Genomic DNA, 25,091 nt, shown 5'->3' with positions numbered 1-25,091 from the left:
AAATAATTCAATGATAATTTATTAAAACTGAATATCATTGTTATCTTTTAATTATTTAGGAATGGAAAATCCATTAGTTAGCCTAACCCTACTAACTGCATGTCTTTGGACTGTGGGAGAAGGCTGGAGTACATGAGGAGAATATGCAAGCACCACACAGAAAGGCCTCAGCCAGATGGGGGATTCAAACCCTGGACCTTCTTGTTGCGAGGCAACAGCCCTAACCACTGTGCCACCATGCCAGCCACGCCACCCTGAGACTGTTTTATTGTGGTTAATGGCTCAGTCATGTTAAACATGAATAATCAATTACATCACTGCAGTTCTTACAATGACTACACAGCCTATATTTAGAACATGAGTAAACTATTCCACTAATTCTAAGGGGGAAATGTGCTCAAACAAAATCTTCAAGATCTGCTGAAAACTTCTGCGTAGCTTTAAGGTTTTTTTTTCTAATTCAACAGAAGGCTGCGGTGCAGGAGATCTCAGAAACACGCTGCTTCTGTTCTGGTACAAACAAAACCGAACGAGTAAAGAGAAAGAAAGGAGCCTTTTTATGTCAGGGTTGTGGAAAACAACTCGCAGCAGAGATTTCTAGACAGAGGCAAAGCTTTTGCATTGTTGTTTTTGTTTAAGCGTGACATAACACAGACATGCAAGTTAGGAAGGTGAATCCGATAACCCAGAGTGCTTGGAGCATACTGGAAGTCTTTTTAATGCATCCATTGTAAGTACTGTCCTACAGTTGGCTGAGGCCTGAAGAGGTTTTTCGCCAGTAACTCCAGGAAGCTATTACATCACCTCTACAACTGTGTGGGTGTGTGTGTGTGTGTGTTTCGTCGGTTAATTATTTCTCCAAGCATGGCCAGTGTCCCATGTCCCTCCTCCTCCCAAAGCGTGATTCATGAATTTGTCATAATACAATAGAACTTCTTATCCATAGTTTACATTTCACTGTGCTCTGATCTCCTTCATACTGGCAGCGGATATTAAAGAGGACTAAAGTGCTTTGAAAATATATGAGGTGGGATGGGATTGTTTTTACAAGTTAAAACAAGCTGCGAGTATCGGTATGAGGCTCTCCGACGGTACACTTGAATGAACTGGCTATTGACACAAAGCTCGCCCCCCTTTCCTCTTTCTGTTTCAGAAACACAAACAAACACACACACACAGCTGTAAATCCTGTGCTGACGTCCTTTGGGAAAACAGGGAGTTTCCTTCCTGGGTGAACAAGCTTCGTCGTCATTCAGTGTACTGCTGCCTCTGTGGCCAGGAGCGAGGTGGAGAATGAAAACATCAAAGCGGTACTTTTCACCCTCAGGGTGGATGTGAACTCCACTCCTGCCTTATACTGAACAAATGTAAGCCCAGCCTTCCTTTATTTGCTTTCTTTGGAATATAATCCCACTTCCTTTCAACTTGGCATATAAATAAAACCACTGGATTGGTCACAAAGTAGGCTTGCTTACAAAAATGTGTTTTATATAATTGCGTTAATTGTAGTTTACATAATTTCACATTAAATATGATTGAATGTGATGAGGTTTATGACTCTTGAACAAAGAAACATATTTGAGGAAGCTGGACACTGTTATTACTGTCATACTTAGAACTTAATAAGAAGAAGAACACGGATTAAATCAAGCACTGCTGTGTAATGGCTGATTTAAGGGAAATCAGTCCCATAGTACATAATGATCTTTTACTAACTTGATGTGATGTTGCTGTTTATTTAAGTAACCAATCATTTTTGTGCTTTAACTGTGTGACAGAGCCCCCTAGTGGTTAAACCTTGCAATCATAAATAACGATATGAGATATGCAGCTGAGAAAAATATCCAAGATCTTACATTTTGTCTCCTTCCAGCATTCCTAGTTTAACCTTACTGTTCAGAAACAAGCATAAAGAGGTGAATGTCGTTTTGTAGCTGTGAGTACAAATGTGAGAGTACTCTCCGGAGTTTCAGGGCACATCTGTCCTTAATTTAACTTCAGGATGGTATCTGGTGGTTACTCACTTGGCTTACTCGCTAGAGAGAAAGAGAGAGAGCATGTTTCAAACTCCCACGAGTGGTAGAGCTGAATCAGACTGGCAAGCACTCTGCTTACTAAGTCATTCATGCCTCTCACCCAATAGAGGGTGAGAGGGGACGTGGACAGCCTGACGTTAGAGCGTACAACCTCCTCAAAGAGGATGGTGAGAGACGGAGCGATCTAATTTCACTGTGACTGAAGGAAAAAAAAGAAGCTACTGACTCTGCACATTTACCTACTCTTCAAACGTACTTGCATTTGTGCAACTTTGTGTTAATGTGCAAGGCTGTGTGTGTGTGTGTGTGGCTGCTTTGCGGTCCCTGCTGTGAAGTGTTTAATAGTTAATAAGAGCCTTGTTTACTTGGCAGGGCTGCGGCCCACACAGCAGATGCTGCTCAAATGCTGAGAGACACAACTTACGCAATACGGGAAACAGATCCAGAATGTAGTTTGGATATTTTAACAGTTTGAAAACAAACTGCGAAATATGGCAAGCGATGCGCATTGTTTGAGAGTTTGTTCCAGTCTTCAGATTTATGTGGTGTTGTTTTTTTGTGTTTTTAAAGAGGACAATGTCGGGAAGCCTGACAGAAAGAGACGTGTATTTCTTCTTCTGCGTAAACATTTTAACAAAATGAAATATTGTAAGCATTTGAAATTGAGTGTAATTTAAACCCCCACGACCAAAGACGCACTCCACCGTTTCTCATCTGCACTGTTTTATTTTTCTGCAAACAAAAATCACGTGAAATATTTATGAAGCACAATGTGTGTGCACAGCTCACACACACTCACAGCCTGGCTCCAGACATTACACAAAGGACACAGAATAAATCACCCTTCATCGCTTGTTACACAAACACATATTTGCTTCATTTCACTCTGGTACAAACACACTCTTGTGATGATAAATCCTACCACGTTTCGAGTACTGTCAACTTTCCCCTCTTAACAATACGAGAAGGAAAAAACAACACAAATAAGAGAGATATGTATCTCAGGACCATGAACAACATCCAGAGGTGGGAGGGAGAACCTCATGGTACCCTGCGCGGCTGTTTGTGTATGTACTCTATAGTGATGGATAATGCATGAACCGTAGTTTAAAATTTAAGGGTGATAATGTAACCGTGGCAAAACAAATAACCTTACTGACAGGTGAGCCGGGCCACATCGGGACAGAGAACGAAGGAACACTAAAAAGGCAAAAAAGTGCCCGAAGAACAAAAGCGCTGAGGCAGACCTGCAGAGAGAGTCAGCACCAGGCATTTATATATAAGCAGGTGAGGAGTTTCTCTCCCTGCTTGTGGTTTGTTTTAATTACACTGTCTGTCTGTGAGTAATGACAGTGGATGTCATGTCATCTTCTGCAGGAAGGAATCATTTATTTTACATGCACTGATGGTTTTAAGAGGCTTCTATATTTTATTGTCTGCTATTTTTTGGTCTATTTCAAACAGCTGCAATAAAGAAACACAAGTTTATAGCTGGCTGACAGCTGATAAGTTACTGCTGCTGCAGTAAATAATATCTCTCTGCAGCTGGATGAAAATTTTTTCTTATCATAGATCTCTGTTTATCTTTTTTTCCTGCCCCAGTGGAAGTCATTTACAAGTTTTTTGCACAGCTTTCCACATTATTTGCAAAGCGTTGGGGGGCTGAGTGAAAATGTATTTTTGCAAACCTGAATATTTCTTGATGACATCATTTCTGACATTATGTCTGTCCATCTGCACCTTCCCTCATTTCAGCAAAAAACTGGAATTTGATCCACGTGATATGGGATATCATACATCGGCCTGGGAGTTGTGGACATGTTTATAGGGCACATCATCCTTTCCTTCCCAAAGCAACAGTCTGTTGAGACCTGGTATTTCCAGCTTTTGATAAATGAAGATGATTAGATGAAAATCTTCGATCACAGGCAGAGACCGCAGAGACTGAACGCGTCATTATCCAAGATTTCCATTGGCTGTGCCAAATCATACACACATACAGCTCACTGACAGCGAACGACCCGAGCCCCCCCTTTGCTCTTAGAGAAACTGTGCTTAGTGTCTTTGTGTGTGAACATGCTTTATTTAGTCTGTCTGATTTATAATAGTTTGAATGGTCTGACATGGGATGATTCACTCTCATATACTACCCAAAACTACAGCCAGCCAGTGACAAGGCTAAGGAATTACATTGTACAAATCAACAACTTTGTCCTTATAATCAGTGTTGTAACTATAACAAATTTTATCATCTTATTTTGAGGCAAAGTCAGCAGCGATTTTAAGTGACATGCAGTTTTTATACTCTGGTGACCACTGAAATCAAACTTAATTCTGTTGCAAGCTTTAAAATTCCTAAATAATTTCATTCCCATAATATCTGAAGAGTGACTTTTTCTATAAGGCTGTGGCTACAGTCATTATTTTCTGGGTCACATATTTTTAAGGCTCAGCATGAGTGTTTTTGGCTTCCATCAAGTTGTGTTTTTGGATCCATAAGTGACAATTGAAGAAGAGGTCTGAGTACTAATTTATCCTAAACACTAGCATGTTGGGTTATCAGCATGCATCATCTTGGTTATCAGCTGTATGAATGCAGCTGACAGACACAGATACCTGCTAACTAATGCTAATTATAAGCCTGGAATTTCACTCACCACACTGGAGCACAGTTTTCTTGGCTGGGCTGTGCCAAACAGCAGGTCTGGCAGTTCCTATGCTATTAGCCGATCTTCTCATAAAAAATCATTTGAACCACATGACAGATAAGCTAGATCCCTCCAGTTCAGTGACATCAGTTACCTGAGGTAAGCTGCCATGTTAGCACCTGTGAGTCAAAGTGTCCTCACCCCTCACTTTGATCCTCTTTAGAAATCCAACAAACTGCTTCCCAGCATCTGTACAGTTCTTATGATTGGAGAAACAGATCATATCAATAGGAACCTGTTTAGTTTGCACAAGAATATAAAAACATTAGCTTCATAGCTTTTTATGGAGGTTATGACACCTCCTCTGTATTATTTATTTTAGCTAACCTGATGTCGTGCTAGTTGTAGCTTACTTCTGAGAGAAGTAATGTGAAAATTGAATTAGCGAGCTCTAGAAGTGCTTTCATGAATTTGTTTAACTGCTTGACAAAGAGCTTAAATGTTTTAATTACTTGTGTTGTGCTATGCTATGCTATGCTATGCTAGGTGCTGCTGAGACATCAGCCTAATGGGGAAGTTATGGTTCAGAGCTGGCAACTCTTCAGCAGTCCCCAGTCAACTTCAGACTGCCCGTCAACCTGTTAGACAGCGTCTGCTGTCAGAGATGGACCACTTTGTGGGCTACTCTTGCTTGTGTTGTTGTAAGTACATCACCTAGCCATGGAGAAGAGCCCGGTTATAACACAAGAGCAGCCATTGTTGTGCTTTTCATGCTGTATTTTTCATCCTTAAAGTCTTTTCCTTTTTTCCTGGTGAGCTCTGTTGTTGCTTCGTTCCCTTTTTTGGCCCATGCTTGGAACAATCAGCTTTGACCCAGCTTTGCACAGCGTCATCCACGTCAACAGGAAACAAGAAAAGACAAAAACAGAAATCTCATATGGTAGGAGTCTGTGTGAGTGGCAATTAGAGGTTTTCTTGCTGTCTTTCTTTTTTGGGGGGGGGGGGACACCAAGACAGAGGCCAGCTCCCATGTCTCTCTCTGTCTCTCTGTGTGTATGTGTGTGTCTGTGTGTTTGTGTCCTGCGTTCAAGGGCATACCCCAGCAGTCTCCTGGCTCTGACTCCAGTAACATGCCCTGGAGTTGGAAGAAATGCACATTTTTACGCTGCATGCCCATCAGCACGCATATGCAGAATGAAAAAGCACTTTGCTTGTGTTATGAAACAGGAAACGGGTGCTTTGCTTCATGGTTTTTGACCTGATGTGACAGGTGATTTGAAGCCTACGTCCCCTCGTAGGTGAAGGAGCAAAATGACTTAGTGACTTCACATGCTTGCTAACAGACACACAGAAGTTACTTTACACTCAGGGTGGTGTCACCTTTTCATGTGAGCAAGCTGACCCTTTTTTATTGACCTTTCCCACTGCAAAGGCATTCATTAAGCAAGCCATCAATGTGACCTTTGATCTCCCGTGGCTGGTGCTATCTCGTTGTCAGGAGCTGATGGAGGCGAGGGTGGATATTTGAGCACTGCTAATGTATATAGATTCAACAGCATACATTGAAAAAGTCATTAGAAGAGCAAAATCGAGAGGCAGTAAGGGAGAAAGGGAGAGCGTTACCTCTTTGCTATGAGCCTCAGAGAGGGAATTGATTTTAGAATTGGTTGTTCTGGTCAGAGCACACACAGTAAGAATCTATTGATTGATTGCATAATCTCTCTTCACCTCCTCCTCCTCCCTCAGCTTACATCCTCAGTTCCTCTCTCCTTCATTCCCCTGTACCCATGTCCTCACTTGTCCATTTATTCATTTACCACAGTTTCTGGATGGCTTTTTTATTGTCCTTTCATTTCTCCTTTTCCTAACAGTCCCACTCCAGACACATTCACACGCACACACACAGGCAGACATCAATCTATCAGGTAGATTCTGGTATGTAGAAGACTGACCTTCTCATATCTTACTCCTCAAGAGAAAGAAAGAATGAATGAATTGCGAAGCTCCAGTTTGAATGGAGTTGTGTGTCTGAACGTGTGGGTGGTTGGCAGCAACTGCAGATTAGGATAGTGACAGCTGACCAGCTCTCCATATCTGCTCGAATTAATTAGAGTGGAACAGAATGAGACGTTTCTGCACATTATGGAGCTCACCAATGGGTCCAATTCGGCCCACAGCATGGTTTTAAAAAGTGTGAAACTCAAAGAAAAGGAAAGACGGCACCCGCAGTGTTGGGTTTAACTTGCTACAAAGTAATGGATTACTGTAACGTAATGCAGTGCTGTACTAAACAGGGATGATATCACAGCTAAAATTATTTCATTACTAGTGTTACAAAGATTCCTCAGTTATCTGTGCATCAGGTGGATGGAAAGAAGAAGGGAGGAGAATGGTGAAGCAGTACAGCGATACAGCTTTTTAAGGAGCGGAGATGGGCATTACTTTTACTTTTATTGCTCAAAAGGACAAGAGCACAATGGTGAAGCAGAAAATGCATTTCATTGCTAACAGAACTTCTGCTCTTTGCAAGCATTTGCACAAACAGCATGCTAACACTTAGCTAGCAAAGAACCTAGGGTGATGTTAAAGCTGAGTGAATGCTGACCCCAGCCCAGCAGCCAGACCCTGAACCTCAACAGGTAACCAAAGCAGTGATGAGCAGTCAGCCTGCAGCCTCCGTTTCTACCTGTTCATGTCTCTAAAGTAGAATCTATGTGCTGCGAAGTCGCTTTTGGCTGGTTTTCATCTTTGCTCCATGTCGTCGGCTTTGTGTCCAAACGTAAAAACTAAAAGAAAGACAGTACGTGTGTCCTCATTAGGATAGAAATTTGTATTGTTGTGTGGGACTGTAGCCTCAGGTTTTTATTGTTGACAATATGTTTCATTTTACGACGTAACAAGAGAGTAATGTAGTGTCACGCATTACTTTCTACAGTGAGTAATTAAGTAACATACTGCATTACTTTTAAGAAAAGTAATGAATAATGTGTAATACATTATGCTGACGTGTTTCTTTGATTTACAGCGCTGACGTTTCTTTGTAATGGCAGCAGGTTGAGTGTAGCACATCTCTTTTTTTATTGTTTTTATGGAGTCGGTTAACTGGTCCTGCTTAAGATCGAATTACAAATGACTTTGAGACCCTTTGTGTGTTTGGAGTGATACAATCGATGCAGTCGGAGTACTTGGTAATGCTTGGCAGTGTGTTTTTTTCCTTGTACTGCATATATAATACAATGCTATTTAAAAATATTTATGCCTGAAACTGTGAAAGTGAGTCTTTGTGTATTTGACATTTGAGTTAATGATGCCTGGTCGTCTCATTTCTTTTATATTAACACTTTTTTTCCACATTGAGAGAAGAGGATGTTTAAGTAGCTTGGATAAACAGCACAGAAAGACATCCCTGAGGGGAAAAACCTTTAAAACCAGGTTTCTCTGCCAGGTTGATCATAGCTGCAGACTTTAAGTACAGTTGTTCTTTAATCAGTGTCTCTCAACTGTAGAGCAAACAAATCAGTGTAACCTACTGCCAGATGTGACAGCCCAGTACAAAAAAAACGTGGTCTTACAGTGCTTCATTATTCCTCGCTGCTATCAGTATATCTCAACAGCTCTTGAAACCTGCTGGAGGCAACAGCAAAGTTGCTGTCACAGCTACGGTGAAGCATCTGGGGTACAAAGGCAGTCTCCAAGTGGCCCGTGGTATCTTCGATTTCCTTCACTTATCTCGTGTCCTGGGAGCAATGACAGATAGACATTTGCCCACTGCTACACTAATTATGTGCCGGCAGCCATATATCTCCTAGTGATTCTTAGTCACCCAGAGAAGCAGTATAATGGGCCTCTGGGGACGCCGTACTTCCAGGCTCTTCAGGAGATCTCACATCTTTATCCACTTAGCTGGATAGGAGTAAATATATCTTCTATATCTGCACTCTGCTGCTGCATTGGTTCACTAAAATGGAAGAGTTTGTGGAAAAGCAGGATTTTATGATTGTTTTACTGGAGTTTCAGCTTCGTTCAGTGTAGCAAAAAAAGACTAAATCGTTTTTCAGAATTTAAAAGTACACCTTGAACATCTTCAAACTCGTAGAAGGCAGTTATTGTATTTGTTGTTTGTAACGAGTTGTTATTTGACTTGCTGTTGCTTTCCTACTGGCTTGAAGCAGTCTGGCTATTTTCTCTGTTTTAGATTATTCTCTGTGAACCTTAGACACGACCTTGTGGGAAAATCACAGCAGATCAACAGTTTCTGAAATATTCAGACCGGCCTGTCTGGCTCACAACCATGCCACGTTTAAAGTTACATAAATCACCTTTCTTCATATTAATTCAACCTTGCTTTTCTCCATGTTTCTTCCCCTGCAGTGGCTCCCGCCCCACAGTTTGAGAATCGCTGCTGTAGATCACCACACAGAAATTTACATGCACTCTAAAAACGCACACGAAACAACACAAATAAATCCACAAGTGTTTTGACTTTTTGCTAAGAACACGGGAAGAGAACAAAGAAAGGGAAAGAAAGAAAGGACGATACAATGAGACATTAAATTCTGCTGAGATGGTGGAGACAAAATAATTAATTGGGTGGTGTCTGTCGGTTTGGAAACCAAAGCAATAAGAGAGAAATCTAGAGTGTCATCAAGTCCGCCATTGATCAGAAGTTTATCGGTTCACAGGCAGCAGGCCGAAAGCAACATCTTATCCCAAACTAATAGCAGCCTGCTGGGCCAAGACAACAGCAATTCACTACTGAAACTGCTGCTGTGAAACATTCTTACATAACCAAAGGTTTCACAAACATGGCAGAAAGTATTCCACTAATGTTTCTTTAATCTTTTTTATTTTATTCTGAAAAAGTGAAAGTTTGTGGTTTAGCATGTACACATTATGAGACAGACAGCTGACAGAGGGAGCGACAAGACTATACTCACACTGAGCTGAATGGACACAGGTGGAAGTAAAGAGGGAAATGCAAAGACAGCAAAGACCCAAACACAGAAAGTTATTATCACAATAAAACAGGAAGTGAATATTTCTGAGAATCACGTAGGCAACACCAGGGAAGAGAAATTCACAGAAACAAAGATGTGAGAAAGGGAAACAAAAAAAAACAGGAACCAAAAATCCATTTGTAAAAATTCATTATTAACGATGGACAAAAAAAACAGAACAATCTCACGTGAGGGACTTTATGAACTATATATAGTGTATGGACAGGGTGTCAAACATAAGGCACGTGGGCCAGAATTAGCCTGGCAAAAACTCCAATCTGGCCCACTAGATTTCTTTGGAAAATGTGAAGGAAGCCATACATTTTTATACTTTTAAATGTATTTTAGGAAGTTTGGGATCTTTTCCTTCTGATAAAGACTTTCCCCATCGCTAGTCACACCAGAGTAATAGATTACATTAAATAACAGAAAATTTCCTGTTTTTCACAACGGACTTTTTTTCTTTTGTTTTTTACAGTGGGCCACCAAAACATTTGCTATTCCGCTCTGTAATTACAGCAGCATCTGTGTGAGTGCAATGAGGTACCAGGATGATTTTTTTCTGTAATTTTACACATTTATTTCTTACAATTTAAACCCAAAGATTTATTCTGAAAGATGTTTTTCCATTTATTACACTAGCATTTCTGTACTGCTGATATTGCAGTTATATGTGTGTCTATATGTGGCCCACGATGTAAAATGAGTTTGACATCCCTGGTGTATCGCCTCCTATAGCCTTTCATAACACAGTTACAAAAAAATAATTTCCAATCATTCAAGCAATCATAGCATATATGGATTTCTAGCTTTATAGCTGGCTGTCCAACACATTTCAGCTCTCCCCCTGATTCAGGACATCCACAACTTCTGTATCTATCAACTCAGCTTCATCAAGAATTCAATCAACAGCTTGACAAAGACAAACACTGGAAGATCGTTCTCCCGACATTTGTAAGGAACACTCAGTGCTTAGTCCATATCTGTCTCTGTGACCTTTTCAAAACAAAGCACCTCACTGAAAGATTCTCCTAAATTAGTCCTTTTGATAATCTGTCTTAACCCAGCTGTCACTAGAGTCTTAGTGTAACATGTCATCAACAAAGTACATTTCTACCTGTTCCATGTCACAGCACCTGACATTTACACATGGCCCTTCATCTGCAATAAAAGCATCTACACACACAAACCAAGACGAAAAACCTTTGTCAACACATGACACATGACATGTTAGTACTCAACAAATACTAAACCAAAAAGCAGAAGCAGTGTGTGAAACACTGAGTACACGCTTGCTGCCTCTATAGGAATCAACAGGGTACAGTGGCTTGCAAAAGTATTTGGCCCCCTTGAACTTTTCCACATTTTGTCACATTACAGCCACAAACATGAATCAATTTTATTGGAATTCCACATGAAAGACCAATACAAAGTGGTGTACACGTGAGAAGTGGAACAAAAATCATACATGATTCCAAACATTTTTTACAAATAAATAACTGCAAAGTGGGGTGTGCGTAATTATTCAGCCCCCTGAGTCAATACTTTGTAGAACCACCTTTTGCTGCAATTACAGCTGCCAGTCTTTTAGGGTATGTCTCTACCAGCTTTGCACATCTAGAGACTGAAATTCTTGCCCATTCTTCTTTGCAAAACAGCTCCAGCTCAGTCAGATTAGATGGACAGCGTTTGTGAACAGCAGTTTTCAGATCTTGCCACAGATTCTCGATTGGATTTAGATCTGGACTTTGACTGGGCCATTCTAACACATGGATATGTTTTGTTTTAAACCGTTCCATTGTTGCCCTGGCTTTATGTTTAGGGTCGTTGTCCTGCTGGAAGGTGAACCTCCGCCCCAGTCTCAAGTCTTTTGCAGACTCCAAGAGGTTTTCTTCCAAGATTGCCCTGTATTTGGCTCCATCCATCCTCCCATCAACTCTGACCAGCTTCCCTGTCCCTGCTGAAGAGAAGCACCCCCAGAGCAAGATGCTGCCACCACCATATTTGACAGTGGGGATGGTGTGTTCAGAGTGATGTGCAGTGTTAGTTTTCCACCACACATAGCATTTTGCATTTTGGCCAAAAATTTCCATTTTGGTCTCATCTGACCAGAGCACCTTCTTCCACATGTTTGCTGTGTCCCCCACATGGCTTGTGACGAACTGCAAACGGGACTTCTTATGGTTTTCTGTTAACAATGGCTTTCTTCTTGCCACTCTTCCATAAAGGCCAACTTTGTGCAGTGCACGACTAATAGTTGTCCTATGGACAGATTCCCCCACCTGAGCTGTAGATCTCTGCAGCTCGTCCAGAGTCACCATGGGCCTCTTGGCTGCATTTCTGATCAGCGCTCTCCTTGTTCGGCCTGTGAGTTTAGGTGGACGGCCTTGTCTTGGTAGGTTTACAGTTGTGCCATACTCCTTCCATTTCTGAATGATGGCTTGAACAGTGCTCTGTGGGATGTTCAAGGCTTGGGAAATCTTTTTGTAGCCTAAGCCTGATTTAATTTCTCAATTACTTTATCCCTGACCTGTCTGGTGTGTTCTTTGGACTTCATGGTGTTGTTGCTCCCAATATTCTCTTAGACAACCTCTGAGGCCGTCACAGGGCAGTTGTGGAGCTGTTTTGCAAAGAAGAATGGGCAAGAATTTCAGTCTCTAGATGTGCAAAGCTGGTAGAGACATACCCTAAAAGACTGGCAGCTGTAATTGCAGCAAAAGGTGGTTCTACAAAGTATTGACTCAGGGGGCTGAATAATTACGCACACCCCACTTTGCAGTTATTTATTTGTAAAAAATGTTTGGAATCATGTATGATTTTCATTCCACTTCTCACGTGTGCACCACTTTGTATTGGTCTTTCACGTGGAATTCCAATAAAATTGATTCATGTTTGTGGCTGTAATGTGACAAAATGTGGAAAAGTTCCAGGGGGCCGAATACTTTTGGAAGCCACTGTAAGTATCAGTGAGCTGCTACTAATCGAATGCACTTAATTAACTGGTCATCAGCAAGTGTGAGCAACTCCGTAAAAGCAGAAGGTTTGGCATTCAGGTGCATGTTCACACAATGCCAAGGAGGAAAGACATTAGCAGTGATCTCAGTATATATTCTAGTAATACAGGGAGTGCAGAATTATTAGGCAAATGAGTATTTTGTCCACATCATCCTCTTCATGCATGTTGTCTTACTCCAAGCTGTATAGGCTCGAAAGCCTACTACCAATTAAGCATATTAGGTGATGTGCATCTCTGTAATGAGAAGGGGTGTGGTCTAATGACATCAACACTCTATATCAGGTGTGCATAATTATTAGGCAACTTCCTTTCCTTTGGCAAAATGGGTCAAAAGAAGGACTTGACAGGCTCAGAAAAGTCAAAAATAGTGAGATATCTTGCAGAGGGATGCAGCAGTCTTGAAATTGCAAAGCTTCTGAAGCGTGATCATCGAACAATCAAGCGTTTCATTCAAAATAGTCAACAGGGTCGCAAGAAGCGTGTGGAAAAACCAAGGCGCAAAATAACTGCCCATGAACTGAGAAAAGTCAAGCGTGCAGCTGCCAAGATGCCACTTGCCACCAGTTTGGCCATATTTCAGAGCTGCAACATCACTGGAGTGCCCAAAAGCACAAGGTGTGCAATACTCAGAGACATGGCCAAGGTAAGAAAGGCTGAAAAGGCGACCACCACTGAACAAGACACACAAGCTGAAACGTCAAGACTGGGCCAAGAAATATCTCAAGACTGATTTTTCTAAGGTTTTATGGACTGATGAAATGAGAGTGAGTCTTGATGGGCCAGATGGATGGGCCCGTGGCTGGATTGGTAAAGGGCAGAGAGCTCCAGTCCCACTCAGACGCCAGCAAGGTGGAGGTGGAGTACTGGTTTGGGCTGGTATCATCAAAGATGAGCTTGTGGGGCCTTTTCGGGTTGAGGATGGAGTCAAGCTCAACTCCCAGTCCTACTGCCAGTTTCTGGAAGACACCTTCTTCAAGCAGTGGTACAGGAAGAAGTCTGCATCCTTCAAGAAAAACATGATTTTCATGCAGGACAATGCTCCATCTGCAGCGTCCAAGTACTCCACAGCGTGGCTGGCAAGAAAGGGTATAAAAGAAGAAAAACTAATGACATGGCCTCCTTGTTCACCTGATCTGAACCCCATTGAGAACCTGTGGTCCATCATCAAATGTGAGATTTACAAGGAGGGAAAACAGTACACCTCTCTGAACAGTGTCTGGGAGGCTGTGGTTGCTGCTGCACTAATGTTGATGGTGAACAGATCAAAACACTGACAGAATCCATGGATGGCAGGCTTTTGAGTGTCCTTGCAAAGAAAGGTGGCTATATTGGTCGCTGATTTGTTTTTGTTTTGTTTTTGAATGTCAGAAATGTATATTTGTGAATGTGGAGATGTTATATTGGTTTCACTGGTAAAAATAAATAATTGAAATGGGTATATATTTGTTTTTGTTAAGTTGCCTAATAATTATGCACAGTAATAGTCACCTGCACACACAGATATCCCCCTAAAATAGCTAAAACTAAAAACAAACTAAAAACTACTTCCAAAAACATTCAGCTTTGATATTAATGAGTTTTTTGGGTTCATTGAGAACATGGTTGTTGTTCAATAATAAAATTATTCCTCAAAAATACAACTTGCCTAATAATTCTGCACTCCCTGTACAGAGCAAAGCGTCTTGTATAGAATCTCTATTTAAATATTTCCCAGACTTACTTCACTTGTTCTTTGTTTTCTATCTCTGCTTGAAGCATTCACTTTGAACTCACTCACCTGTCCCTAGAATCCCTTCTGGCTTGTGAGGACACTCACCTCGCTTATGCTGCTCTGTGAATAAAGTCTGCAAAGCTAGTGTCACACTGTCACAGTGTCTGTGTTCAGGTCCACAGCTCTTGTGAAGCCATGACAGTGTTGTTGAGAAAACAATTCCCCAACAAAGTCTACTGAGAGCCGAATAATCATGATAAGCAGGCACATTATGATATATTAGCAAACCAAATGTCCAATTTTTTTCTCAAGCAGAAAAATAATTATTTTGGCCCCTGTTTCCTCGGATCTGTGGTATTCTAAAATAAGACGATAAAAAATTGGCCAAACTGGATGTACAACAACGGGGAAGAAAGGCAACAGAAAAAACTTTTTAGCCCTGCAATAATCAGAACTTGATTACATGCACACTACAGGCTAAAGTAAACTTAAGGTCTGTGTGTGTTCACCATGCAGTTCATCTGCAGCAGCTGATACTGGAAGTGAACTCATGTTGAGCTCAGAGTAAACACTCCCCTGAAACAGCACAGCGTACAGTAACACAGCTCGATGATGCTGTATCCCATAGCAGCTGCTTAGCCTCTGTCAATCCATCATCGATCAGTTAGAAACCTTTACGTGCAGAAAACACATTTAAAAAGCCAGAATCAGTTCATTATCTTTATGCTGCTTGGCTAGCTTTACCATCTCCTGGAGGTGAGTTCAAATGTTTGGATTTAGCGTAGTGGGAAAGGCAGTATGTGGGATTACTGAATATTTAGCCAATGCTGAAAAGGCTGGGAACAGCGTGATGCATGTTGTGATTTTTAATATGCTTTTTTTTGTTTTTGTTTGCTTATAACCAACAAGTCTAAAGGTGTTTTTCTGTTTTCTGCCTGTGTCTGGCACTTTTAAATCGCAGACATCACTCATCTGATGTTTCTGAATGCATCCACCCTGAATATTAACCCTTTATCTCAGAATTTTTTCTCTGATAAAGCATTAGCGTGACTAATGAGTAAGCGGGGGCATTGGCCAAATGTAAAAAAACAAAAACAAAACATGGTGTCTTGAAACCTCTACTTTGACTTTCACTCAAATCTGTGCAGTTCTATGGTGGCTCACAAAGAAAGTATCAGGTTGTCTCTGTAAGTTTTATTTACCTTTGCAAAGGCATCAAACAAAAATACACAGAACGACAGCAGTATCTTTGACCAAAGAGCGATTGTAAACCTAGAATATTTATAGACACGAGTCATCTATCTGCCACAGTCACAGGATGCTGTTAGAACACCGTGTGATAAACATGAACTCGTACATCAACATGTGGTGTGGCTGAAATATGACATGTAGACACAATAAGGCAATCCGGAGCCTCTTGTTCAGTTAGGACAGTTTGACACAGAGAAGTAGTTGAGCTATAAAATCTTCCACAACACTTTGTTGCTTTGAAATCGTCACCAGTTGTCTTTTACCGAAAGGTATTATGAGAATTTTCCCCAGCGTTGCCCCTGAGTCCCTCCTCGGTTTGAATAAGGACAATGAGGCTTATATGAGATATTTTAATTGGTGAGGATTCTGCACTGAATGACTGTAACCCTTGTTTCATAACAGTATGAACTGTGGTTAAAATAAATCAAAAAATTACAGTGGTTAAGTTTTTATTTAGAGAACAGTTCTGACATGAATTTCTACCCAACACCCATTATTAGCATCATGATTGCAAAGCTTTATTGTCCTTCAGCTTAAACAATCGATTTAATTCAATATAGCACACACGAAACAACTAATACACCATTGGATTGGTTCTTTCTTGACCCAGAAGCTGTAATTTTTAGTTTGCAGAACTAACACATGCTCAATTTCATGATAAATTCATATTATTTACAATATCTTTGTCACATTTTCACAAATAACAGCGAGTCACCTGCCTCTAGAGTCTTGTTTTCCACATCAGCTGCAGATTACGTCACTCAAAATGTCCCATGTTGCTTAAATATTTATGAGGTGATAGAGAGCAGAGATCACAGCAGATGCTCACGATCTAAACTAGCATTCGCTGTTATTAAGTTAACCATATTAAATGCAATTTCCTTCAGGTGAAACTCTCAGGAAAGGGAATTAAATCCAGGAATAGAAGAGGGCAGAAGTGTGAAAACATGGTTAATCATTTCTGGTTGTAGATATGCACTTGCTGGAAAAGCAGAGTCACGAGCTGTTACCTTCTTAATCAAAGACTGTAAATATCACTAATGACGCAGAAGTGGATAAATCTACCACCCAAAGCTGGAAGTAATATATAAAGAGAACAAACACTGAGTTCCAGAATGTCTGAAGAAAGCAAACAAAAACAAACAAAAAAACAAGAACTAAACAAGTGGGGTTTTTTTCAGTTTTTGATAAAATGATCTCTGTTCTATTTTATCCATTTATAAAACTTACACATCAGTGTAGCTTTTATATTTATATTTAAATGACAGGTGTTTCCTGTCTGTGGTTCCGTTTAACGAACGTCAGTATATGTCGCGTTTCATCGCTGTGGGCGGAGGCTGAGACTCACGAACTCTTAGTAACGGCCCTGGATGTGCACGCGTGCACTGTTTGTGTGTGTGTATGGGTGCATGCTTGCGCGCGCGCCATGGCGTTTAAGTACCCTGGACAGCGCCGTGCGTTACGCACAGAGGAACTTCAGCCGAACGCTCCTTTACCACAATAATCTCCAACCAGAGAGCCAACGCTTTCCCTACCTCCATGTTTAAATAGTTTGTTAGCCGCTTCTGTAAGTTCGCTCCTCTTCTCTTTGCGCTTGGATACACTTTTTTCGCCTCTTCCAGCCGGATATGAAGCAGTAGAGCAGTGCCGCCCTCGGAGCATTGAGAAGCGGACTCCCGCCTCAGCGCCTCCCTCCTGCTGGAGCTGGAGAGATGCCCGGGGCAGGATGTGCTCCAGCCGCAAGATTCTGTGGAGCCTGCTCCTGCTGTCCTTGGTGGAGGTGGGCCTGGGTGTGGCGAGCATCGTCCTGGGAGCGGTGGGCATCAGCTGGGTCCGGGGCGATCATAAACCGCAGCAGGGAGACGCTTCTCCGGTCTGGAGTGGACTCTGTGTACGTCTTTGGAACAAGTCTTGTCGCGACTTTTTGTCTTTGTCTCACATCCCCAGAGGATAAGTATCTCCAGGGATCGTGCTGAAAGATGAGACCGTTAAAACTCAAGGGAATTACCTTCCTCTTTATAGAGCCTGCTAGAGACAGCATGTGCTGCATGTCTGTAAGCATTAGAATATAAAATAAGGGAAACATATTCTGGTCATATAAGGGCTAAAGTACTAGACTAGACCTTTAATATATTCATACACCATAAACTACAGCACCAAGGTAACACAGATATTTAAAATGTGCAGAAAAACAAAGAAAACTCTTAAAGATTTTTGTATTTTTCCCTCTAAAACTTCTCAAAAAACTAATTGACTCCAAATATTTTTGTCTTATTTAAGTTCCTATCAAATAAATCCATTCTGCTTACAGAAATTCTTTGTTTGAAAAAGTTGAGGCGTGGAATTTCTGTTCATATTTGTGGTTGTTTACTTTTCAAACTCTATACCTGCCGTGGTTTTGCTGACACAGTTTCATATGGTATTTGCCTATAAAAGCCTGGCAGACACACAGCCATTTGGCCTGGCACTAAAGATTGGCTTTATTAATTCCTGCTTGATTTACTGCTCATTGCTTGGAAGGGTCGGGGCTTTTAGACCCATCTACGTCCTCTCAGTCTATTGAATGTGTCTGCTCCTGTTTCTGCGCTGCTCTGAGCCTCACTGTCTCGATTTTGCCACAGAACAGTTAAAAAGTTTTGTTTCTGGCATCTTAAGCAGCCACATACCTTGAATCATCTACTTTACTGTGACAGTCGCTCCAGCGGGGGATATATAGTCTATCTGTCAGCAGTTATAGCTGAGAATTACTATAAATGCCAGGAGCTGAAGCACTATGAGTCATAAAGAGTCATATATAACATTATCATTGGTGTGAGACGGCTGCTTTGAAAGACTGCTTAAGTGTAAATATGTGGGTGTGCATCAGACGGAAAGGAGAAAAAAAGCATTTACTGATATATCACAGTATATAGGTTCCATATCTGGGCGTGAGTGCACTTAAAGTGCGCATGATTCCAGCAGTGTAGATGAAGTTCTTGCAAAGATGTTATGCAACGGGTCGTCTGCGAGTTCAACCACACAGCTGTTGAGCTCTGTCTGCTGAGTCAGCCACCCAGCTGTCCAAGAGTTTCAGTCTTCTTTCGGGACCTGGGAATTATGGTAACCCACTGACCGGTGACTTTAGAGGACACTGACTCTCCAACCTTTAGTGTCTTATTGTGTTGAAACAGTGTGCATTAATAATTTATCATTTCTGCAACTTTGGATTAAGTTTCATAACAGTGGAGCAGTTTGGGTTTTTTTTTTTTGCAATGAACAGCAAACCTGAATCGTGAGACTTTTTGTAAAACAGAAGAATTGTCTGTTTAAAAGAGCTCCAGTTTTGAAAGCAGGCAGAGCCCTAAAATGATAAAATCTAATGTAAAATGATATATTCTAATCTATCTACTGTCTAATTACCTGATTAGGAGAATAGGGCAGTATAGTTATAAGATTGTAAGAATGTTTTTACAGTGAAACAAGAAACTAAACCACAATTTTAAACTGGCAAATATTATCCTAGAAAGTACATATTAGGCAGCTTAATGACCTAAAGTTCACATGAAGATTTGTGTGTATGTGTGTGTGTGTGTCAGCTCAACAACTTGATCCATAGGTAGGAGACTTTATAAAGAGCTGAAAGCTCTTGAGGGACTCTAATAAGTGCACCTGGCTCTTAGAAATATTTATCCATCCATTTTCTTCTCCTTATCCAATTATCTAAGGTTGGGGTGGGGCTGGAGTTTATCCCAGCTGCCATAGGGCGAGAGGCGAGGTAAACCCTGGACGCGAGGCTAACACGGAGAGGCTGTCTAGAAACATTTATATATTAAATAATAATAAGCAGACAGTGTAAATTATCCTGAAATAAAAAATAAGAGGGCATATCTCCTTTTTCCACCAACATCCTTCTGGAAATGTTATTTTTAGAGGGAGAATCTCAGTGACTGTTATTTTCAGCATTTCCCATTGTTGCATCAGGGACGGGTGCCATAAAAAAGAAACATCTAAAAATTTCTCATGACAAACTAACTTGAACTCACAGAGGTGTTAATTTACTAACTTGCTGACTTTCTTTGTTTCCAGTTTCTGGTCTGCGGGATGTGCGGAGTGCTGTGTGCTCGAAAGAGGACTGGCCTTATTGTAAGTACATACATACTGAATGAGCTCGGTTTATTTCTCCAAGTAATTTCCTTTTTTTAATGCCTGTTAGTCTGTAGTGTACAAACAACAGGAGCCCTATGTGAATGCAGTGAAATGATATGATGCATGGGTGGGGTACCAAAATCCGACTTTAAACACAGGTCATTAGTTAGTGATTCACTTTTAGGCAGTTTGTACTGAGCTATTTCCAGGATGGTACCAGTTTCTAGGAATTAGGCAGAGACACCAGGAAATAGCTCGAGAAGGCCTGTAGCCTTTGCTAGAGGTAGAAGGTGGATTTTGTTTTTTTTTAGCTTTGAACCGAGCCAGGTTGTTTTCTTGTTTCTACCTTTTATGCTGAGCTCAGTCAAGCTAACTGTCACGTGCCTGGGAGCCTTTTTCATTACGTATTTGCTGGAATTATGATGCAGATGTCTTCTGTTGTGGATGTCAGATGCAAAGTCAACTGTATCAGGAATACTGAACGCAAAGCATACACAAGGTCTGCATATTCGACAATGAAAGAACTCCCAAAGGTGTGTGTGTGTGTTGCAGCAGGTGCAGTCAGTGTGCTCTGAGAGAGACATCTGAGGAAATAAGAGGAGACAAGCAGTCACCTCTCTTCCCTTTCTGTCGCTCTTTCTGTCTTTTTTACAGTCTCTCAGTGTCTCCCAGTCCTGGTGTTTCTCTCTGACTCCCTGTCTCCTGCAGGGAGGAGACTAATGATGGATCAATGTCAGCACAATCTGCTGTAACAGAGACATCACTCAACCTTTCTTTCCCTCCATCTCACCCTATCCAACTTTTGTCTCCCTGTCTATCTCCTCCTACTCATGCTTTCCCTTTTTTTCATCACTATATCTATCCATTTGCCTCTTCCATTCACTCTGTCCCCGCCGTCATCTTCCTCCAGCGCCCTCCCCATGTCTGCCTGTGGGGTGATGATTACATTAGGTTGGTTTGGCTCCGGACCCCTGCCAGCCACTTTCCACACTTCCCTGGGTAACGACTGAAATAGGAGATGCCCTTTTCCATGTGGTTAAAGGCACTACCGGCATCTGCACAGGGAGCAGTGAAAGAGGGCTTGCACTCCAGATGGAATACAAACACATTCACAATTAGTGGGAAGTATATGAATCATCTGGATTTTATTATCTTGATAAGAAGATGATGGAAGTCTAACCGTTTTCTCATCAGATTCTACCCCGAAACAAATAAATAAAAAGATGAAAAAATCAGATTCTGAAACTGGGATTTAGTTTTCCCGGTTCTGATCACAATTTCCGGAGAAGTAATCCGTAAAATGCGATTCATTAAACACACAAATCAGACACACACTTTAACACAGACACAAACACACAAATACAGCAAGTGAGTGATGCAAGCATATTTACAAGCCGCACATCGCTCCTGGAACAGACAGTCGGCTTTGAGAGTGATCCAATTTTCTAATGGCGAATGAGATTTATTTTGACTGATAGGCATTACTCATCGCCGCAGCCTCGTTCCAAAACAGCAGAATGATGGAGATGGAAGCTCAGTAGTAATTTGTATATCTCCGGTCTCATTGCATTTTGTCACTTGGTTTACAGATTTGTTGATAAGGTCTCAATTTTGCGGCTTACCCCCCTTGTCTTTCAGATGATCCTCTTTTCAGCGTGCTGCATCTGTGGGCTCATTGCCGGGATCTTAAACGTCCAGTTTGTTCGGGCACTGAACAAACGGCCGGACAAGATGCAAACAATCCACCTGGCTGCAATGACTCTGGCTTGTCTAGGTAAAAATAATAACAAGGATGCAAGACGTAACACAATCTGATGTGACACAATTGAAAACAATTCATGTCTTTGTCTATTTTTCATTCTAAGACCAGAATGTTATTAGTCTCTGTTCAAGTATTTGAAAGGGACTAAATGTGGGGGTAAAGATAAAGCATCTCTTTATTAGTCACCTGTCAATACTAACAGTATACCAAGCATTTCTTATTACTGCTAATCACATTTATCTCAGCTCTATCTCAACAACTCTCCAGTGCTCCAACACCCTACCCAAACAAGCTTTGTCAGTTTTATTCAGATAAGAAGTAGAGATGGACCGATCCGATATTATGTATCGGTATCGGTCCGATACTGACGTAAATTACTGGATCGGATATCGGTGAGAAATTAAAAATGTAATCTGATACATTAAATATAAAAAAAAAACACCTCACAAAACTTGCGACACGGCGTAACTCGGCTCATAACCGTAGCACGTCGGAGCAGTATGCCTCACATGATAGAGCGGCTGTGTGTATTTGTAGCCTTGCTACCAAACCAGCATTTCATCTCCGAGGAAGTTATCCCAGAGAGAAGTAAAGCAAGTGTGTAAGTTCATCTCTGAATGTTTGTAAAGCGTTCCCATGTTAAGCTTAACAACCGATATATGGAGCGACTGCCTCTCTCTCTCTCTCTCTCCCTCACCTTCCTGCGGCTACTTCAATCGTGAAACTGCTTAATGATCAGCTGATCGGCTTTTCTGTCGCAAGTCCGTCTCTCTTCTTTGTTTTTGGCCCACTTTGCACCAGCAAGAGGAAACCAGCGGCTGAACAACAGCAGCACGTTTAACCTTGATAAGCTGCTGTTAGAATTTTTATTTAATATTACTTTCTACACCAGGATCCTTTTCTACACAGCTGACGGCTGGTAACTGTGCAGGGGCGGATCTAGCAAAGTGCAGCCAGGGGGGCCGATAGGGCATGAACAGGGAAAAGGGGGCACAAAGACATACTTTTCTTTCTTATTCTCATTTAAAATGTCTAGCTTTTAATAAACAATTATCTGAATCTTACACCCAAAGTTTTAATCTGATGTAAAATGTATAGAAGTCCATTACTGTATATAGTAACTGTTAAGTCTAATATACCCCAGTAAGCTATAGTACTTTTTCCTTTGGGAAAGTACCATCTGTGAATTCTGCAATTCTGTTGAAGAAAGATGTTGAATCTATTTTATTATTCTTGAAAAATAATTTAATTCTGTGCATTTTTTTTCACCCTGCATCAAATTAAAGTTGATTACATCGATTAAGCATCATGAGGTGGAGGGTGGTTCCCCATTTTCTTTTGCTGGGAGTTTGCAACCCTATTAGTTAGGTTGCTTAATATTTCTGCTAAGTACTCTTTAAAATACCAGAAGAGGAAGGATGGAGCAGGTTTAAGTTTATTAGATTGATCAGTGTTGCTGAAATATAAAATATTTTGGGTGCAGTGTATTTTTTACATACAGGTATAACAGAATAGCTTTAGTGTTGTTGTTTATTTAAACTTGAGTATGAACTTATACAAAATGCAGCAAGATATTAAAAAAACAGTTTTATTGATTAAAAAACACACTATATCGGATTCATATCGGTATCGGCAGATATCCAAATTTATGATATCGGTATCGGTATCGGACATACAAAAGTGGTATCGTGCCATCTCTAATAAGAAGTGCCTCTCAATTTCTTTTCTGAAGGTCTGCCGGTATACTAGTCGCTCCATGAGGTTGTGCTTGGAGCTAAATGTTGATACCAATGTTAATATGGATATTTAGTAGGTACGTAACAGTTTTAGCATGCAAACCACATTAGGGACATAATATTTGCTAGTTAGTGATACATCAAAGTCATTTTAGCTTAGAGAAAATGTCAGGGATTAAATGCCCTAAAAGTCTCTGAATGGGGCCATAATTTCAAAAGTAATCAACCAGCAATTGAGTCCATAAGCCCATTAGGAGAGAATTTACCGAGGACATAAATCAAGAGTGAGGTAGTTTAATTTTCTCATAGATATTATTATAATGTAGGGACCAGACCCCCCCCAGACACACACTCACAATTCGAATTGTACAAGTGGAAGAAAATGGATGGCTTGATAACTAAATAACTGAAATCAAATGAGGCATTGCAACGTTGGCTTCACTTGTAGCTGAAGGCTACATCCATCTTTTATGCAGTCCATATACAGACTTTGGCTGAGACATAGAACTTCATAAGTGAAACTCTTTCCATACTAGCACTAAAAAATAGAAATCAGACGATCATCCAGCACAGTATGTTTTATCCTCTGGGGACTGAGTCTTTTTCTGTGCACTTCTGTGTAAAATTTCCTTTTCCTGTCTTATCCAGGGATCTCGACCTGTACCTTATCCACGTGGCTGACTTGTCGCCTGGCAAGCTCGGAGCAGCAAAGGATGTTCTTGGAGAGGGAACACTCGCTACATCATTCCCATGAGATGACAGAGAAGGTAGTAAACTGCATGATTCATCTTCAGCCGCTGTTGGAAGTGTTTGTTAAGCAGGTTTGTGTTTGTGTGTCTCTAACAGGAGGTCCTGGACAACTCCAGTAATGGTATTCCTCAGATCTCCTATAATGGACACACCGCGGCGTCTCCTTGAGGAAGTTTCAGCAGGAGGTGATTTGCAGTCTTAAACAGGAGCAGTTACTAAAACTCATGCTGTCACGCAGCTAATGCAGCTTGTAGTAGACTGCATTTAACTGTATCCTGACTGCAGGGACTGAACCAAATTTGTCGCCTTGGAACCCGTTTACCTGCTGACTGAGTGAAGCGGACAGCATGAAGGAGCCGTTTGTGCTTCTGAATATTATGCAAACATGGGTTCAAATACCTTCGGTTTAACTCACACCAAAGCCGGGATGGTGAGCTGCCGTTTGGATGACAAATGAGGTGACAGACATCTGCGTGAAATCCTCCAATTTGTGAGCGGGAAGGATACATTTCATCCAGTCAGATCAAAGTGATGAGCACAAACCAAGCATGCAGCTGATTCACTTGTTTAGAAGAGCTATTTCAGTCTCATCGTCCTTATTCTCTCTCTCTCTGTCATGTTATTGGTTTATGGAATTCAGATCTTGAGATAGCCTTTGGTAAACTGTATGTATCATCTGATAATGGAATGCTTTGAGAGAAAAAAATTACAGTAATGCACAATGTACTGTATGTATCCATGCTTGTAAATCAAACATATTTTTATAATGCTTCTTATAAAGTTCATTCAATTAAAGTACGACTAATAAAAGAATTGCACAGTCTTGCATTTTGTTTTACTGTTGCTCTGTTAAATACATGTTGAGATGAATCTGGTTTTATGATCGCTGTTTATGCAGACTAGCCTTTTTTTACTTACATAGTTGCCAGTTTGTGTGTTTATAGTACATGAACATGCATGTTTGTGGAAGTGTGTTTGTGTTTGTGAAGTATGTGAGGTTTAAGTAAAATTGTGATGGGAATTACTTTTCAGTTCGTAAGCCAGATTTCAGCATTTTAA

The 25,091-nt window shown here is 41.0% G+C and overlaps 1 protein-coding gene across 4 annotated transcripts; it reads left to right on the top strand.

Moving 5' to 3' along the window:
* The first annotated feature begins 1,277 nt into the window (after positions 1–1,277).
* Positions 1,278–24,827, top strand: LOC116333677 (transmembrane protein 196). Of its 4 annotated transcripts, none has more exons than XM_039605952.1 (6): positions 1,282–1,367; positions 5,231–5,624; positions 19,725–19,781; positions 21,423–21,558; positions 23,931–24,049; positions 24,129–24,827. In XM_039605952.1, the coding sequence occupies exons 2-6, from the start codon at positions 5,622–5,624 to the stop codon at positions 24,198–24,200; spliced, it is 387 nt and encodes a 128-aa protein (XP_039461886.1). In that variant the 5' UTR covers positions 1,282–1,367; positions 5,231–5,621; the 3' UTR covers positions 24,201–24,827. The 4 variants fall into 4 exon arrangements, with proteins under 4 accessions (XP_039461887.1, XP_039461886.1, XP_039461885.1 ...); XM_039605951.1 differs by lacking the exon at positions 1,282–1,367 and adding an exon at positions 4,692–4,843; XM_039605953.1 differs by lacking the exon at positions 5,231–5,624 and having other exon boundaries at positions 1,278–1,367.
* The last annotated feature ends 264 nt before the right edge of the window (positions 24,828–25,091 follow it).

This window comes from Oreochromis aureus, linkage group 22 (genome assembly GCF_013358895.1).
Source record: "Oreochromis aureus strain Israel breed Guangdong linkage group 22, ZZ_aureus, whole genome shotgun sequence".
In the NCBI taxonomy this organism is placed as follows: domain Eukaryota; kingdom Metazoa; phylum Chordata; class Actinopteri; order Cichliformes; family Cichlidae; genus Oreochromis; species Oreochromis aureus.
This window is presented reverse-complemented; position numbering and strand designations above follow the sequence as displayed.